The 18744-nt window shown below is 38.1% G+C and overlaps 2 protein-coding genes across 2 annotated transcripts in view; both read right to left on the reverse strand.

Annotated features, from left to right (window-relative positions):
• Nucleotides 1-1431: 1431 nt before the first annotated feature.
• Nucleotides 1432-5744, reverse strand: LOC117296928 (cystatin-C-like). Its single transcript, XM_033780037.1, has 3 exons — nt 5440-5744; nt 2897-3007; nt 1432-1587 (listed from the first exon to the last, which is right to left on the reverse strand). The coding sequence occupies exons 1-3, from the start codon at nt 5653-5655 to the stop codon at nt 1510-1512; spliced, it is 405 nt and encodes a 134-aa protein (XP_033635928.1). The 5' UTR covers nt 5656-5744; the 3' UTR covers nt 1432-1509.
• A 2611-nt stretch (nt 5745-8355) lies between these two features.
• LOC117299240 (sushi, von Willebrand factor type A, EGF and pentraxin domain-containing protein 1-like) overlaps nt 8356-18744 on the reverse strand; it is a 47101-nt gene continuing 36712 nt past the window's right edge. Inside the window, exons 37-49 of the mRNA XM_033782722.1 lie at nt 18269-18416; nt 17904-18024; nt 16543-16676; nt 15820-16060; nt 15178-15368; nt 14314-14511; nt 13049-13285; nt 12252-12422; nt 11405-11608; nt 10794-10975; nt 9728-9869; nt 9157-9360; nt 8356-8868 (exon numbers count right to left, since the gene is read on the reverse strand). Coding sequence (XP_033638613.1) covers nt 8705-8868; nt 9157-9360; nt 9728-9869; nt 10794-10975; nt 11405-11608; nt 12252-12422; nt 13049-13285; nt 14314-14511; nt 15178-15368; nt 15820-16060; nt 16543-16676; nt 17904-18024; nt 18269-18416 — 2337 coding nt within the window. The 3' untranslated portion in view covers nt 8356-8704. The remainder of the gene's footprint in view (nt 8869-9156; nt 9361-9727; nt 9870-10793; nt 10976-11404; nt 11609-12251; nt 12423-13048; nt 13286-14313; nt 14512-15177; nt 15369-15819; nt 16061-16542; nt 16677-17903; nt 18025-18268; nt 18417-18744) is intronic.

Here is an 18744-nt window from a genome sequence, read left to right on the forward strand (position 1 = left end):
TTAGTAAAAAAAAACATATCTCCAAGTTTTCGCTCAATTGAAAGAAGTTTGTTTACAACCCCAACATTGTATGTGAAATTGTAAACAAACTATATACGATAAGAATAAACTATAAATAACAGTAAACTTGCGAGTACAACCATGGATGTAATGATTCTCTTTTGAAACAGTGTTGGCTCTGAAGAGAGCCGATTTGGACTAGACATTTCTACACCGCTGTAAGGAATCCCTCAGTTAGCTCAGAGCAGATCACCCATGTTGAGTTTCTTGCACTATAAATTAGTGACCGTAGTATGGACACATGCATGAGTAAATGGTGCCAGACTACTTTCACTGCCAGCCTCATTGTGGAAACAAAATGGATGATAATATCACGTAACTGGGAGCTTATTTAAATACTGATCATAAACCTGGATTAATCGTAAACAGCCCAAATCTAGCCTTGCTCAAGGCAGTCGCAATATTCACTCCGAAAAAGACACCCAACCATATACGCTGGCGTAGTGTGTATAATCACCCACCCGTATATACACACTCACATCACTCAATGCCCGCCAGACACTACTGTGCACAAGTCATCTGCACTCGTACCACTTTCTGCATGTGGACAGTACTGGGGGTGTCGTGTCGTGCGATGTGATTACGCACAGTGTATAATAACAGATGGGGGTTTCTTACAGTGGCGGTCTTTTTTGGCGGTCTTTTTTGGCGGTCTTTTTTGAATAATTCGACCGCCTTGAGCAAGGCTACCCCAAACCCTTCAAAACTAATCAACACATTTTATTTGATTCTCTTGGATTGAGGACTGCACCCATAATGATAATGCGTGACATGCGATCTGCAGACATACCACCCTAGTTAAAGTTTAGGTTGGAGTTTGTCTACCTCCATGGTTAGAGCAAGGAAGGATCCTAGGGAGTTAGAGTGATGGATTTTGGTCCTTTTGGTAACACAAAACACAATGTCCACAAATTTACATTAAACTTACACCATTTGAGGATAATGATAGTATAGAAAACTTACCTTAAAATATTACTTGCTGAGGTGATGTAGTTTTTGAGAAATAAATAAAAATGTCAAAAAAATACGTTTTACATGCTAACATTATTTTGGTCTCCTAAGACCGAAAATTGTTTTTGTGACTTGGTTTACTCATTTCTCAAAAGCTACAGCACCTCAGCAAGTAGTAGTTTAAGGGAAGCTTTCTACCATTACTATCATCAAGCTGTGTAAGTTTGATGTAAATCTGTGGACATTGTGTTTTGTGTCGTACAAAAAGTACCCAGACCCTTTAAACAAGGTTTCTCATTTTTGTTTGCAAAAATATAATTTTTATTTATTCATTATTAATTAACCTCCAATAACCCATGCTTTCAAAAATACCTTTCATATCGCAATCTGTTAACAATTTTTGGGATAAGCTTTTTCGAATTTGCTCTTAATATTTCTGAAATACCATGTTTATCAAGTTACATGTAAAACCTTCTATCCTGCCAAGTGCTCACTTTCTTAGGCTGTTTTGCAGGAGTACTCCTCGAGCTTACTCTTTCCCATGAACTCAGAGACTATCACTGTACAGAGCTGCTTCTGTTGTTATCAAAGAAAGACAAATAGATTGGAAACAAAATTAAAATGAAACAAAAAATAAACACTGCGATTGTCCCCCCAAACAGAGCGACAGAAACTTGTCCACCCAGGAAACCAACACTCTGCACATGTGTTGATAAAATTCTAAACACCGTGGATGACTCAAATAGAAACTAACTTTGGATAAATTGGTGGGGATCAGAGAGAGGGAACTGTTCCAATGCTACCAGGATACATGCAAAAGTCTGTCTGTCGTTTTTGTCTTGTTTTCCTATTGCGTTTAACTACTTTGTTTACTTTCTGCTTAGATGTTGTTCAGTGGGTTTCAATATGATTCCATTGTGGTTTATTATGTAGTTTTCTGATTAATTATTTTTATTTATTTCCAGTAGTTTATTTCTGTTAGTGTGTTAATAATTTTTCCTGTATTGCACGTATGCATAGTGAATTTCCTCCATGGTAGGACCAATCAAATTGAATTAAAAATTGAATTGAATCAATATTTTGGACATGATGCCGAGTAGGATCCAATAATTTCCATATTGGATGGGTGCCTGTCCAATAATAAAAAATTGTAGAGCATTACACTGCAAATTAATGGAAAGTGGTGCATATTCAACCAATCAAATGACAAGGATCATGTGTGTGGTACTAATAACAAGCATGTTTGAATTCAAAATGCAGGGGACAAGTCTGCGCATTAGATTAACATGGGATGCCCAGTATAACTGCTATACTTTTATTATGATGTCTTTGGTCAAAAATTACAATAATATAAGAATTTACAAATGTGTACATTCAAGTCTTATCAAAAGAAGAACAATTTTGTAAACTATAAAACATGTGTAAAGTGGCTTGATATTATTGATAATTTGTTTGTTGAACAAACAAGAAATTTACTCGATCTGGATTTGGACCTATAACAAACTGGATTACTGTGCCAGCACTCTACCAACTGGGCCATGCAGTCCTAATGTTTGTGGTCTATCTATTTTTGTCAAAGACTCGATGTATGCATCTTTTTTCTGCTAATAATTGTTAGCATAAAAAGTTACTTTGGTAATGAGCAATGGAGAGCTGTTGATAGTATAAAAATGAGAAATGACTTCCTCTGAAGTAACATAGTTTTTGAGTTAGTTGAATTTGTGACCTCAGCTGAGGTCTCTAAATCAAGCATTCTGAAAGCCAGAACTTGTGCGAACAGGGTGTCTTTTTCTTCCATCAGAAGACTGGCTTTTGACAATTAGATGGAATGAGATATAAATAAAAGGTAGGGTTTTTTTTTCCTGACTGGCAAAAAGCAACTTACCACTTTATTATCCGTTTCACATGAATCTAGGTCTAGGACAAGGCCATTATTGAGTTTGCATTTGGTCTGGGACATCTCAAAGGAAAGATAGTACCTCATTCCTTGAACAACCTTCAAAAGATAGAATGAAACAAAATGAAACGTTATCAATACATGTTTTGCAAAAGTAACTTCCTTAATTATGTAAGAGGGGTTTCTCTCATATGTAAGTTACAGGACAATTTAAAGCCATTGGACACTTTTGGAACAGAAAAAAAAAAGTTCACAGATTTACAAATAACTTACAGGGTTACAGAAGGTAAGGGTGGAAGACTTATTCCATGAAATGCTTTACTTTTTGAGAAAATATTCAAACAAGAGAATTACGGATTTACTTTAAACACATGTCATGACACGGCGAAACATGCAGAAAAAGGGTGGGTTTTCCCGTTATTGTCTCCCGACTCCAATGAACGATTGATCCATGCATATTTTATGCATCAAGTTGAAAGTTAACCTGATAATAAGGCACTGGACACTATTGGTCATTGTCAAAGACCAGTCCTCTCACTCAGTGCATATCAACATATGCATAAAATTACAAACTTGTGAAAATTTGAGCTCAATCGGTCATCGAAGTTGCGAGATAATAATGAAAGAAAAAATAAAGAGACCTCATATTCTAAATCTGAGGTCTCGAAATCAAATTTGTGGAAAATGACTTCTTTCTCGAAAGCAACATTACTTCAGAGGGAGTTGTTTCTCACAATGTTTTATACTATCAACCTCTCTCCATTTATACTCGTTTACAAAGTAAGGTTTTATGCTAATAATTATTTTGAGTAATTACCAATAGTGTCCAGTGCCTTTAAATAAGGGAAATAATGTGTGGTGAAGAGGTTTTCAAGTGGTTTAATCCCAACGAGGTAAATTATCAAGAACCAGGCCTCGGCGGGTTTAAACTACTAGTTGAAAACCGATTCAACACACATAGATTCCAGTTCATAAATACCTTTGGTCAAAAAAGAAAATAAATGCAAAAATTATAATTGTTCAATGATTTCTTTCAACACAACACCCCTCTAGCTATAAAATGGTAAGGCCCTCGCCGCCCTCGGGTAAACAACTCCTTATAGGGGAATGCTGTGCGAGTTGCGCGTATAGCATGATTTGGCACAACTGTCCCGGCCGTTACTCTCGACCAATAGGAATGAAGAAACTGTCTTATAAGCACAGGTGCAAGCTCGCGTGTCACGCCCATGTTTCAACACTTTTTAATGGTCATAAACAAAGGTTTTATACACACCCACATGAGGTGCTCTCCACCAATAGGAATAGCGAAACTGTCTGAGGTATTTATGAATTAAACATTAAACATGCAAACTTTTGATACTTGAAAAAGGGACACGTTGCCTTGGATCGGTCGAGTGGGTCTATGAAATGAGTTTGAAACCATTTGTTATGAAATGTCAATGATATGGTTAGATAGAAAGATGTTTTAAAAGTGGAGTATAGTGTTCAACCGTAGGCTTCGAAAATTCAGTGGTTTTCCTTTGATTTTTACTTTCTGGTGTTGGTGAATTTATACTACTGCACAAGCTCCACAAATCGGGATGTACCTGTGCAGGTGAACTTTGTGAACTAACCCGGTCAATCATTTATGATGGCGCGTCGTATTTAGTTCACAACAAACGACGAAGGAAATCCATGCAATTTCAAGGCATATTTTGTGTGGATTGTGAATAAATTCTACTATTATTTTATCATAAGTTGTATCAAAGAGTATTTTTGTCCTTCAGATTTTGTCATCAAATATAATTACAGCAAAAATTTTTTTGGGGGAGGTTATGTGCTTTCTCGTTCCGATACGTGCGAGACTTGCAGTGTGGCAGTCGCTTAATTAGTATTGGCTATGCCTACAAGTATGCGCACCAAAGATTATAGAGCGCCGGAGGCGCAAGATGGGGAACTGAAGCTTTATCTATACTATACTATAGACCTTATGCATTGACGTCATCCAGCCGCCATCTTTGAGGTCAAACGGTGACGAAACAATCGAAACGCACATAGATTGCCCAATGAATAACCTCCTTTTAACCTCAAGGCGAGGCGCCGTACTGAAATGACGTCATGTGCATAATGTCTATTGTTTAACGTAAAATATGCATGGGCGCCATTTCAGCAAGTGAATATTTTGTTTCCCATTAATGATAGGAATGGTCATTGTCTGCACTGAACTGCACTGGTCTATATAAAAATTGTTGTATCAAAAGAGTTACTTGCCGAAATGGCGTCCAGTGGGATCTCACATTTCAGCCAGAGTTACGCATCTTGCGCCTTAGGCGCTCTACAATCTTTTATGCCCACCTATCTATGCGCTCAATCCTCAACGCCCACCAAACATTATCACGAAATAGATGCAATACAAAAATAGCAAGTGACCCATAAAAAAAACTACCACCAGGACCACGTAAGCACAACCACGGACAGACGAAATGAATTATAAAATCCCTTTAAACAAGAGCTTTTATTTAGCACATAGAGATGAGTGAAAGTGGTCTAACCTGTTTTTTAGCAGATTTTATGTCAGTCAGCTTGCTCGCGAAGAGTGCATTTGATTTCTTGTTGAGTTCCACGACAGCGAAATGTGCCGCACGGACAACCCCATCATCGTGATCATCTGCAGGTTCCAAGCCACCTAGAAGTCCCCCTTCTACAACTAATGATGGAACAACAAGTAGTATCCCTACTAGAAGGGACAGAATCAGTATGGACTGCATGGTTGAATTATTTTAATGCTAAGATACAGATTCTTGTCGTTTTCTTTTTTTGACGTGACGCAGGACTAGACCACTGATCTCTATATAGGTCAGTGTAGATTGTGACATGCTCAGCAGCCGGCCAGCCGGAATCGATAGGTGGCGCCCTACCTACTCTCCAAGTCCCAAGCTCTAAAAGTAGGACCACTAAAAAAACACATTATTTACCAAATCTCCTTAAAAGTTGAAACCCAGAACCCCAGGTTGTGATGACTCTTACAATTACACAATATATTAATTGCATGACCCCAAAAACATATCATTTAAAAACAAGTTGTGGGTCTACAAATTATAATTTATAAGTAACTTGGCGCATGAATATTGATCGATTTAGAGTAGTGCATCCTAACTTTGGTTTTGTGCACACCCTGCTCACAGTAGTACAGTGTGTTCTAGTTCTGCAAGTATCGATTATCATTTAAGTATGAAGCAGTGTCACGATTAAATCTTAGATGAAACTAAATTATTTGTAATACTGCAGACATAAAACAAACGAATGATGTGTAGGCCTACTATGATGCTGCTAAATGCAATTATGTTCAACAGAACTACTTTTTTATAAATGATAATTAACAGAAAATCTTAGCCCATATTTGGGACAAATTGGATGTAAAAAAACCCAATAAACAACCTTCCCGTCCATATCTGTGCCTCAACTACATTGGACTCATTCAAGACTGCTCTCAAAACCCACTTATTTAGATCCATCTAAGCTTGCTACAGTGTCAGCTATTTCATCCAACTTAAAATTGTAATTTTTTATTGACCACACTTTGTCTTTCTATAGTGTGTTTAATTCCTTTTATGTTTCAGCGCTTAGAAACCTGGTATTAAGCGCTATACAAATGCATGTTGTTATTATTTTTACTATTTATTTATTTTTTTGTTTGACCTACCCAAACCCCAGAATTTCTTTTTTGCTAGTAAAAATGGGATGATGAGGCTTTTACAAAGAAAGGTTTGAGCTTGTTGAAAGATTCAGGTTACTGTTATGTTTGTTTTAAAACCGGGTTAAGGAAATTGAACCGGACTAACATTTTACCATTACCTTTGCAAATTTACCTCTTTATTCAAAATTCTTGCGCATGTTAAAAAGAACAAGTTACGTTTAAATATCGTGAAGCTTTTAACAACTTTATAGTAAAACAAGATTGTCACTCAAAACATCAGTTTGTATGAAAATGATGAGTTAAAAATCCTGAAAGAAAATACAACCCCAAATCACTACTGTTTGGAAAACTTAACGACCTAATTAGGTCGTAATTAATACGTGTTTCATGATCAAAACCAGCTTTCTTGAACCTTACCCTGACTTTTGATATAATGATCTTGAGAACTTAGGTACTTAGATTTGCTGTAGTAGGATTCTTCAAAAAGTGCATTTCTTGATTTTGACAGCTAAATTCAATCGAAGGATTACTTTGATTAAAATAAACAGAGCAGCAACCAAACAGATTATACCCCAAAACCTGCTCACATTATGTTTGAACTACTACTGCTCAAAATACTCTGCATACATTCAAAAATATTGGTATAAAAATGCAATTGCCTAAAATGTTTAATAAAAATACTTTACAACCAGAAAAGTCTGCGTACTTGATTGGCTCACTTGCCTGCATTCTGAATAATTAGTAATTTCTGTGTAACTAAATCTTGCGCACGATCCCAAGACTGAGGCCTAAAAACTGTGTCTTTTTATGATTGCGCGTCAAGATTTCCATCGAGCGACCAACTATAAACCGACCTTTAAACTACAATGTGTTTTTGGGTATGTCCCTGCACACAAACTACACACTGTGACAGCGTATTGGGTGTTATGCTCTGGCAAAATGTGTGACAAACTGGGTTTCAAGCTCATGTATAGTTTGCCAATCGGATGATCCAAAATCAGCCAATCACATTGCAGTAAATTTACCAATCAGAACAATGAGTTGAACAATTTATGACCATAATAATAGGGGGAAGTGTTTCTTACGACCAATCACAGACTGTGTTCAAGGCACAATTTGGAGCCACTTATTTGACACTTTGTCATCACTTTTCAATTACAATGGATGTGGAAAGAAAACTGACAACTTTAAGGCTTTTTGTTGTCACCCACCACTATCACCACTTTATTAGATGCATTTGTGTCATAAAATAAATATACAGCCAATGTAACAGGTCACTCTTTTGCTTTAAACCATCATATTTTCAAACTTCTAAACTAATGTTAAAACAGCCCTGATATACACACTTTATATATCATAAAAAGATTGCCTCAAAACAACAAAATATGAAGATTGTAAGTTGGCCAAGAATTTCTTAATATAACATTTAAAAGGTCTGCCATACTTTTGTGATGTTCAAAACAAAAATTGTATTTATTTTTTCTATCCCAAAACCTACATCTAAAACCCTGTATGATATAAAATGGTAAGCTTCCTCCATTTTTTTGTTCACTTAAAAATGCACCCACAATGGAGATCAATGACATGTAAGTCGAAAAAATTGAGTCTCCCTACAAACTCACAAAATTTCCATTTGGTAACTGCATCACTGCGCTAAGCGCAGACGATTATGACAGTTCTTTTCCTGTATTCAATTTATTTAGCTGAAACTTTCACAGCCGACTTTTACTGTATCTTTCTTGATATTTGTGCCTACAAATCAGCATTACTATGCCAAAAACCACACAATGACCCTGCCTAAAACCTTGATGTTTGGGTTCATTTCTTGTTCTAATACTTGTATAATTAGTCTGTTGTTTTCTTGCCACCTTAACAATTAATATAATGAGACTCTGAGTAAGTAAGGCGCAATCAATCCATTTATCTTGGTTTATCCAGTAAAGGGACTGTGTAAGTCTTGTGTAGTTTCAAACGTTGCAACCAGTTCAAAGTGTATGATTTTGTTTACTTCGCATTTTATTTGAACTCATTAGTTAGAAGTTACATGAGACTTGCACAGTCTTAAGGACTGATAAGCGAGAATTCAGACAGAGGAACCGGAGTGGCCGGCATGTGGTCTGCTACAGATGGATACACTCCTCTCTGCTGACTGATCCAGTATACAGAGTGGTAAATCCTCGTCGGCAGGTGTGGCAGAGTGTAGCGCCCTCTTGTGACTGGTAGGTTCCAGTGGGACACTCTCGGCAAGCGTCTCCATCATCAAACGTACCAGAAGAACAAGGAACTGAGTAGAAAGACAAAACCAAACAACATTTTACATTTAGAAATATGCTTCATTCTGTGTATATTAAGATTAATATTACTGTGTGGACTTAAAAGTTAACTCTTGGAAAGTCCATTGTACCCTTAGTTATCTAACAGTGCTGTCAGTTCAAACAAATGGACAAAAACACATATATCATGTTAAACACTTTGTGTCCGTGTTAAAAAATAAAGAGATTTCAATCATGAATTCTAGTACGATATGTCTCTCTTTGTATGAAGGAAATATTCAAAACACTGTAGCACTTACCACATCGTGCATCCTCCGGATCAACTCGAACCATTCCGGATGGGCAGACAGGCACGCCGAAGCTTGAAGACTTATTTGTGTCGATGTCATATGTGTCACTCTCAATGCTGATGGCAAAGTGACCACCCACTGTCTGGTTGACGAGATAACTTGCACCATCCTGAAGCTCACTAATTGCTAACACAGAACTGCTATGATTTGCCACTGGTCATTTAAAAGGAAAACAATAACGAAATGAATAAATGAACCTTTACACACCATGTTGAACACCATTTGGTAAACTCAAAATACCTATAGGTAAACTCAACACCCAAACCATTGGTAAACACAACACCCAAACCATTGGTAAACTCAACACCCAAACCATTGGTAAACACAACACCCAAACTATTGGTAAAATCAATACCCAAACCATTGGTAAACTCAACATCCAAACTATTGGTCAACTCAACATCCAAACTATTGGTCAACTCAACACCCAAACCATTGTTTAACTCAACACCCAAACTATTGGTAAACTCACTGGTTACAACAATCATAAGCCTAGCTACTGATGTAGGCCCCTACTTACCATGTTCATTAGTGAGGTTGTTGGTATCTGGAATATGTACAACATGCTCCAATATGATATTGACTGTAATCAAATTCTCATCAACTGATCGCTTACGTCGTCGGCCTTGTGGTTGAACTACAGAGGGACTACAGCCATTGACCTGAGGGGTACACAAATTCATCTTGCACCATAAGCAACAATATCAACTTGTCCAATGCAGCCCAACACACTATGGCTGCCTATGTCACATTTTATGTTATATTTATTACTACCTGGGACAGTTCATCCATTTTGATTGGTCGAAAAGAGATCACTTGGCCATGTTTAAACATGCGATATTAACATGGTGAAGAGTGTTTAAACATGGCCTGAGAAAATTAAATCAAAAGAAGGCACTGTCACATGATTGCCGGAGTGTGCAAATTTCATGGCCCAATTAAGTCTGTGGGTTAAAACTAGTGTGTAAGTTTAAACTAGTGTGTGATAGTTTGACTTTTTAAATTTCAAAGCAAAGTAGTATAAAAATTACTTTGCTCTCAACATGGATAGAAATTCAACATAGGTATCAATGTAAGCTGAGGCAAAGTGTCAGATTTGTTCTCAACATTTAAAGGTTTTTTAATGTTTTTACTAGAAAGGTATCTATGAATGTGAATTAGAGTGACTCAGTCTTAAAAACCTGCAGAGTGATGGCCTTGTGATAAAGGACCTCACCTCCGGTTCGCAAGCCAGGACCTTCCTGGTTTTAAGCAGCTATTTTATTTTTAAACAGCTGTTTAAAAGACCTCTTTCACCCCCACTAATATGATTAACCTCAAAGAAAATTTTAAGAAAAAAAGAATGAACCAAACTCAATGACAGTGAAACTTTTTGCAATATCAGAGCTCACAATACAAGTGTTCTAGTAAGGGCCAGCTGGTAGAGGGCTTCATTTCATGACTAATTAGTACTGTATCCGCCTGTATTCGTTTAAAGAATGGATGACAAAAGAGTCTCAATGAATTTCTAGCGCCTAGATTTGCTCTGTTGAAGCAATATAGAATCAATGCTCATTGGACTCTATATCCTCCTGCAATTTACACACCTTAGACTGCTTGACAGCGCAGGCATTGTCCTTGACACACTTGATAGAGTTGACACTAGATGAAACTGCGTTACTGACTTGCTGATATACCATGTTATCCTTGGCCACATCGATTCCGTTACACACCAAGTTGTCGTATTCCATGACTAACTCCAAGGCAAACTTGGATGGTGGTTTGTAGTCTGTAAGAAAGACACAATCATTACAGTACAAAAGCAGATGTATCCTTTGGAAAGTTAATCGTCCAAAATAAAACCTATTAAAAGAAGGAACAGGGCCCAATTTCATAGAGCTGCTAAAAGCACAAAATTAGCTTAGCATGAAATTTGTGCCTCGATAAAAACAGGGTTACCAACAAAAGTTCCAGGTGATTTTTAGGATAAGCAAACAACAGTTGAATACCAGTATTAACAAGCAATGTGCAACAAATGGAATTTTGGTTGTTGATCCTGTTTTTATCAAGGAAGAAATGTCATGCTAAGCAATTTTTTGTGCTTAGCAGCTCCATGAAATTGGGCCCAGTTGTCCACCCTAGTGACCTAAGGACCTACTAGTTTTCCCAGTGAGTAAATTTCTGGAAAAAAAAATTTAATTGGGAAAGATTGACCAACCTGTACACTTGGGGAAGTTGACTCTCGGGTTCGTATCCGTTTCATGTGACCACTGGTAATTGGTAGATGGACCACAGCGATAAGCTGACAGAATAGCCCTGCTGAAGCCATAGCCTTTGAGGCATGAGATGGTACAATTCTGCTCTTCACCGACAGTCTCGCAGTGTAGCTCTCCATTCAACGGGGGTGTCAAGATCTTACAGCCTGAAATCATACAGAGTTACAGAATGAATGTGTTAGAATATTATCCCATCCGTAACTAAAAACAAAAAATACAGTCTTATTTGTTTGCTTTTATTCTCATGGTCCAAGTGAGTGAAAGGTAGGTTTAAGTTTCCACTTTTTTTTTGTAATATCTCTGAAAATCAAACAAATTTTGATGTTTAAAAAAAGCTGAATTAGCTGCTGAAGGAAGTATCACTGCCTAGGTTCCATCCAATTAAACCACAATACTTTTGTGTTTCCCAAAATACGCAAACTTTCTGAGTGTTTGGTAGAACTCAAGTTTTTAATCAAATTCTGATAAAATTACCCAAAGTTACTCATTTCAAAGGCATTTCTTATGACAAAAGCTGTTCATTTCTTGAAGATATTGCGTCATTGTAAAACACAGCTGACAGACAAGTTCAATGATCATCTTTTCTTACATAAATTATCATCTCACTGCATTTCATCTGAGCATCTGATAATTACTGAAGCCAGTTTGTGTGAAGTGGGCATGGCTTACTGTGGAACAGCATCACACGATCAGGATAGTGTCAAGACCTTGTAATATTCAGACAACTATATATAGACTATTAAATCAATCTTGAATTCAGGAGAAACTTCTAAGATATGGGTGACTTACTTGGGCATGGTCCAATGTTGCATTGTTGGGTTTCAGTGAGAGCGCCAACACAAGGGTTACCTCCATGAGCTGGTTGGGGATTGGTACAAGTACGTTGATGTGACTGAGAACCACCATTACAGGACACACTACAGACACTCCAGTCACTCCATGAAGTCCAACCACCATCAACTGTTAGGGTGATGAAATAAAAAAACATTAATCAGATAAGTATGGTGGTTTATTTCCCTACATCTACCTAGTTTCTAAGGGTCTATGAAAGGAACTTTGGAATCGCAAAAGCAAAATGTCATTTCCCAAAACCCAAAGTTATGGCTCTAGCTCCTGGTAAATAATGTTGTGGTTGTGTAATTCTATGAGGCACCAATAGACCGATCCAGTAGGCTCCGCCCACAATGCACGTGTGAGCAAGAACCTGTGGGGCTCTCCAATGCCTTTCTGCACAACTCTGCCGCATGCGCCAAGCATACCCGCACGCCTGTCGGACCTTAGTGTCGGACCTTCGTTGCATTGTGATTGGTCAATACGCAATGGGCGGAGCTTAATGGATCGGTCTATTCATATGCTTAGTGAAGTTCTGTGTTTTAAGAGTTCTAGAAATGTTGCCACAGGGAGAGCTGCTGCTTCTGCAATGTTTCTATACTCAACAATACAAACTCAAGGTTTTAAAAATTGTATTATTAAAGGGTGAGGGAAAATTATTTTGAAAAATATAGTTTGGTATCCTTGTCAATCGTGTGAAATATCTAAGATTCCAAGATTTTAAAATACCAGTATTTGTACTTTGATTAAACTACCTTTTTCAAGCTCACACAGCTGTCCTGAGAATCCTGATGGGCATTGACAAGAGAAAGTTTCTATACCATCCACACAGCTGCCACCATTCTCACAGGGTGATGGTGTTCCACAGTCATCGATGTTAATCTCACAGTGTAGTCCAGTGAAACCAGAGGAACAAAGGCAGATGTAGTGACCCAAGTCATCTTTGCAGGTACTGCCAAACTGGCATGGGTTGGAAGCACAGTCATTCACCACTGTAGGGATTGGGTTACAAGAGAGAGCAATGCATCAATGAAGTTTGGAAGAGTAAGTTCATTCCATCCTCTAGTTTGCCATAGAAACACTAAACAACTTACCTAAGAAAATATTGTTTTAGTGGAGACCAATGAAACAATGGTTTAAAATTTGTCAGGGATTTGGTGTACTTTTTTCAAAATATGTGCTCGTGAACTTTTGGGGCAGTCTTTACTTTTTTTAAATATTTTATTTTAACAGTGATTCACATGGGAATTTCTTTGGAAGATTGGTGCTGTTATAAACTTGAGCTTTCAGATTGAAGTAAAACTTGTCTGAGTAAACCGACTACTGGGTACAAGATGATGTTAAATAGAGCCTCACAAACTGTCCGCATTGGTTCTAAACATTTAAAGAATTCATATAAATTCACACAACCACACACGATCTAGAGAGCAGAAAAGTCAGGCGCCTTGATGGGTCACAGCAGTATATCATTTCTTCACTCAAGGAATTGCACAAACAAACAAACTTTGATAAAATGTCTCTTCGATACCACAAAGCTGCTATATGAATAAATTGATCTGTTGGGTAACATTTGGGAACCTCACTAGGCAATATAAGTTGTTACTAGCAGGCATAATATTTGGTTCATTGGAAAATAAGGAGCATTTCATCGAGTACAGCGGCTGATATACCTAGTTCAAATTTCAACGAGCTGCTGTGCACAAAACTTGAAATAGCATGAAATTTTGTCCTTGGTAAAAACAGGATTACCAACCAAATTTCCTTTTGTTGCATAATGCTGGTTACTGTTATTCAGCTGTTGGTTGCTTATTCTGAAAATCAGGTGGAAATTTGATAGGTAATCTTGTTTTTATCAAGGAAGAAATTTCATGCTAAGCAAATTTTTATGCTTAGCAGCCCTATGAAATTGGTTTCAAGATTTCCCACAAGGAAAACAAAAGGAAGAATATCATGCCTGTACTAGCAGACATCAGAGAGAGACTTCAAGAAACACTGTAAACACAAAACCCAATCTATTTACCGTCACACTGTGAGGGTGTCTGAACCTGGACTCTTCCAAGGGAGGCTGTCTGGAGGAAGTCAGCTGCTGTGATGACATTACCAGGGTTTACAGAGCCACAGGCACTAGCAAGGTTGCTAATCACAGACCCCTCTAATGCTGTGTCCCACATGTTTACACCACTTACTGCACCATGTAGCTTAGTTGATGAAGTGGATGCTGGTACAAAAATTCAAACAGTAAAAAGTATACAAACAGATTTGTTAAAAAAAAAAGTTCGAAATGTTTGTTGTTTTAACTTCCAACAAATTTATCTGACAGTAGTTTTGTCAGTTTTAGGGACACGAACTAACAATGTAAAATGTTAACAAGTTTGTTCAAAGACTTAATTAGTATCGCAACAACTTTATGTAATCAAAATGGGAAAATAATTAACTTTTCTGTGAAAGCGTCATTGATTATGGGCCTTCTGAACAGTTTTGGCAGGAAGTGCCTGGCTTAGGGAAAACAATAGTAACAAAGTGAACATCCGCGTCATCCTGCTGATGAAGACCGAAGTGTCGATCAAAAGTATCGATTGAAAACAGTTTTTGTTGTGATCAAAAATTTACCTTAATTGTATCTAACTACCAACACAGATGAACTTTCACGCTAACAAAGTAACGGTAGTCTAGTTAGTAAGACACTGCTCTAGAATTGCAAGGGTCGAATCCCACTGAAGTAATATGCCTGTGATAATTTTTCACAGGACTCGGGAAAGTACTGAGTAAACAGTGCTATTAACACACATCGGTGTATGGGTAAAAATCAAAATTAATATTCTTTATCCCTGATGCAAATTTAACATCTATTAAAGTGGAACATAATGGTCTTTATGCAACTCACCTGAGCCTTGTATCTCTCCAAGTGTGAACTTCCCTCCACTATTGATACGGTGACCAGGTCGTATAAGATGTTGGTTCTGGACTACATGACCATCTTTATAGATGATTAGATTCCCTCCGTGTTCATTCCAAGAGACGGCAAGATGATGCCAAAGATCGTCGTTTACACTGACCAACGTGGAATACTGGTATCTAGGGTATGAACAAAAAGTGAGTTTTGTTTATATGAGACACGTACATAGAAACATAACGTGTCAACAATGTGTGAACTAATGTCTTTGAAAGTCTGTTGTGTGCAGATATTTTGTCTGGAATGGTCCATTTGACCTGCTTCCTCGTCAATTTTGCAAAAATTGCCTTTCAAAAAAGTTGCAATGCAAAAGGATTCATGGAAAAAGTCACTGAGTTACACCTCCATGGTTACTTGTATACTAGTGCCTGGGTAAGCTTGGGTGCTAACACCAAATTGTTCGTGAAGAACACTTTTTACCGTGTCCCTACTACACGTCTAATCATGGCCACATGATCTCCTCTCAACATATCAGAATGGATAAACAGGCTGGGGTATTTATGATGAATAAACTGGAAAGAAAACAACTATATCAACAAAGTTCTCTAGAACCACAAGGTAGATGACCCTTACCCCTTGATAAAGATAGTTAGGGCCTGAGGATCACTGATGGCAAACTCAGCTGCTTGAAGTGTTGGGCTACTACCTGGTGCCATGTGGGACAGTATTACTGCATCGGTTGACGATGAGCGGGTGCTTCGAATCCACAGGGACAGGGTGAAAGCTTGCAGGCTCTCCTCCACGGCTTGCTCTATGGTGACAAACTGGCTGGGAACATTGCATCGGAACACCATATCAAAATGACACGGTTCAACTGTCAACATAAAAACGATTTTCACATCTTGATTTTGTTTTTCTTTCTTATATTCAAGTAACACCCCATTCAGACTGTGTCTGAATTGGCAGCTGCGGCTATGGCTGCGGCTGTTGCTAAGGGTGTTGCTATGGGCCTCTTATGCTTTAACACATGAGGATCAAAGCCACAGCCGCTAATCCAGACACAGCCTGAGGCTGGAAAGGCAAAATAGTCTGACACTTTTGTATTTCAAGAGACAATATGCATTATTGTTAGTCGACACAGGGAACGTGACAAAGAAAGTGAGAGACCAAAGGGTTATCTGTCCTCATTTTTAACACTTACCTTTTTTTGGATTAAATATTCATAATTTTACAAATGACTTTTTCAACACATTTTTTTTATCCATATAACTGTCCCTCAGTTTGGTTCTGAAAGTGAAAATAAACAGAGAGTAAAAATAAACTTTTATTTTTAAATGAAATAGTATCATGTCTTACAATCGTTGCAATATCTGCCGACATATCCTCGTTGACACTTGCACCGGTATTCATTCAAGCCGTCAATGCACTGAGCCCCATTTTGACAGAGATGTCCCATACAATCATCGATGTCTTCCTGACACTGGTCACCACTGCAGAGAAATCAAAGCACAGGAAGCATCTGAATGGAGGCTACTATTTGGGTTATAATTCAGTACAGGCGAGTCACCCGAAACTTTATGCAACTACAAATTTACATCATACAAAAAAGAAACAATCAGAGATAATCAATGAGTACCTTAGTTCTTAGCCTATATTTTTTTTCACTCAACATAATATTGTAATGGACAATGCTTGGTGTGTAAGTTAGAAATGATTAAGTGAAGGAGCATGCGGGAGATGATCGTGGGTTAAGCACTGATCAGGGCATGTGTTGGCTTGCAGGGCATGCTGGTACAAGTTGGACCTAAATGCATTATGAGTATGCAGTGGAATTCCCTGAAGAAAACAGGTACATTCTTTGCTCTGATTATTACCCTGTGTTATTTACTTGTGCAATCCGGCTAGCGTGTGGTTGATAAGAGGTGTATGCAAGCGGGTTCTAGGCCTCATAGATTAACCGAAGCTCTGTGCTGTTTGAGTGTGAGAATATCTCTGTATGAGTTGATTGGCAAAGGCTGAGTGCTTGTCAATCTTTTGTGGTAGCAGTCCGTCGCTGAGTTGGCCAACTCTCACCGTGTGGTTGACTTGCAAGACAATTGTTCAGGGTATTGGGCACTGTGTGAAGTTGTAAATCTCAGGGGGGTGCACGTGAGTGAAGTGGGAAAGACTGTGCTGGGTGCTGGTCTATACTTCTCCTCAACATGGCGGCTGGGTGACTGCTGTGTGCTTTACCCCACTGTGTGGTTGGTTTAGCTGGGCAACTTCACACGTTGTTGACATTGATGTAAGCTGCTTAGGCGCAAAATTTATGGGTAAAAATTGCAACCTTTTATAGTTGGGGCAATATACTTCCTCTCAAATGAGTCTGGCCACTCATTAAAGTTAAAGTCGGTTTAGTGACTTTAACTTGAGCTAGCAAGAGAAAGGGTGCGAGTTAATAATCACAGACTGGTTAACAGCCTGCCCGCCACAATGTGGAAGCAATTTCAAACCCTGCTCCACTCAAACCCCAATGTTTCCCTAAAAATAAAATAAACCCTCAAAACCAGCAAATAGTAAGGCTATGCTAACATAATTTTGAGTTTGTGAATATTAAATTTTGGTTTGAGGTGTTTGTACAGACACAAGGCACTTTGAGATCAAAGCATAATTTACTTATGCATAAAATTTAAAGGAAACTTGTGATCAAACATTATTTGTTGATGAAGTTGACTTACGTGTACCCAGGTGGACAGAGGCAGGAGTGAGCGTTCAAACCATTGATGCATGTACTTCCATGAAGGCATGGGTCAGGCTTACAGTTGTTGATTTCAACCTCACACCCCACACCTTTGAAACCTTCAAGTGGAAAGATACAAATTAAGCTATTAACATATTAGACTAAGTGGAAAGATACTAATATTAACACATACGACATTAGGTGGAAACTCATATGAGATCAATTGGGTAGGAACTGAAACCCCAATCCCCATATTAAGGCTAGTCTTAGAATATACCCCTTATGCCATGATGATAGCTGATAGACAGACTAACAGAAACAATCAAGTAATGGTTAGTTTGAGGTAAAAGCAACTTGATTTACCTTGTGGGCACACACAGTGTCGAGTGCCGAGGGAAGATGGGACACATTGAGCATTGTTTCGACATGGCTCAGCAGCACAGATATCTAAAGATGTCTCACAGTGAGTTCCAGTATACCCAGCACTGCATCGACATGTATAACGGTTGGCCTAGCATCAACAGAAACAAACAAATAAACAGGTTTTGATCAGAGACTTTTAAACCAAGCATCAAATCCACATAGACATTTATAACATGGTGTTTGTAAGGGCAGATGTATTCCTGAAATCATCTCAATATATTCAGCATTAAAGTGGAGTGTCCCAGGCTCATGGGGAATCGTGCTGTGATTGGCCAGGCTGGGAATCCAACACACACTCAGGAACTTGTTAGAACATAATACAGTTCCAGCTTGTCAAAAACTGCTGGCAAGCTGGCTGCTTAAAATGGAGAAGTAGGCCTACTACTTTGTACAAGGTGTACTTTTCTAGTGACATG

The sequence above is a fragment of the Asterias rubens genome, chromosome 1 (assembly GCF_902459465.1).
Source record: "Asterias rubens chromosome 1, eAstRub1.3, whole genome shotgun sequence".
In the NCBI taxonomy this organism is placed as follows: Eukaryota; Metazoa; Echinodermata; class Asteroidea; order Forcipulatida; family Asteriidae; genus Asterias; species Asterias rubens.

What these genes read in the sequence shown, in the direction of transcription:
- LOC117296928 (XM_033780037.1), bottom strand. Translation starts at nt 5,655, where the DNA reads ATGCAGTCCATACTGATTCTGTCCCTTCTAGTAGGGATACTACTTGTT. An exon ending in TAAAATCTGCTAAAAAACAG is followed by an intron (nt 3,008 to 5,439) that starts GTTAGACCACTT and finishes TATCTTTTGAAG; the next exon opens with GTTGTTCAAGGAATGAGGTA. An exon ending in GTGAAACGGATAATAAAGTG is followed by an intron (nt 1,588 to 2,896) that starts GTAAGTTGCTTT and finishes TGATAACAACAG; the next exon opens with AAGCAGCTCTGTACAGTGAT.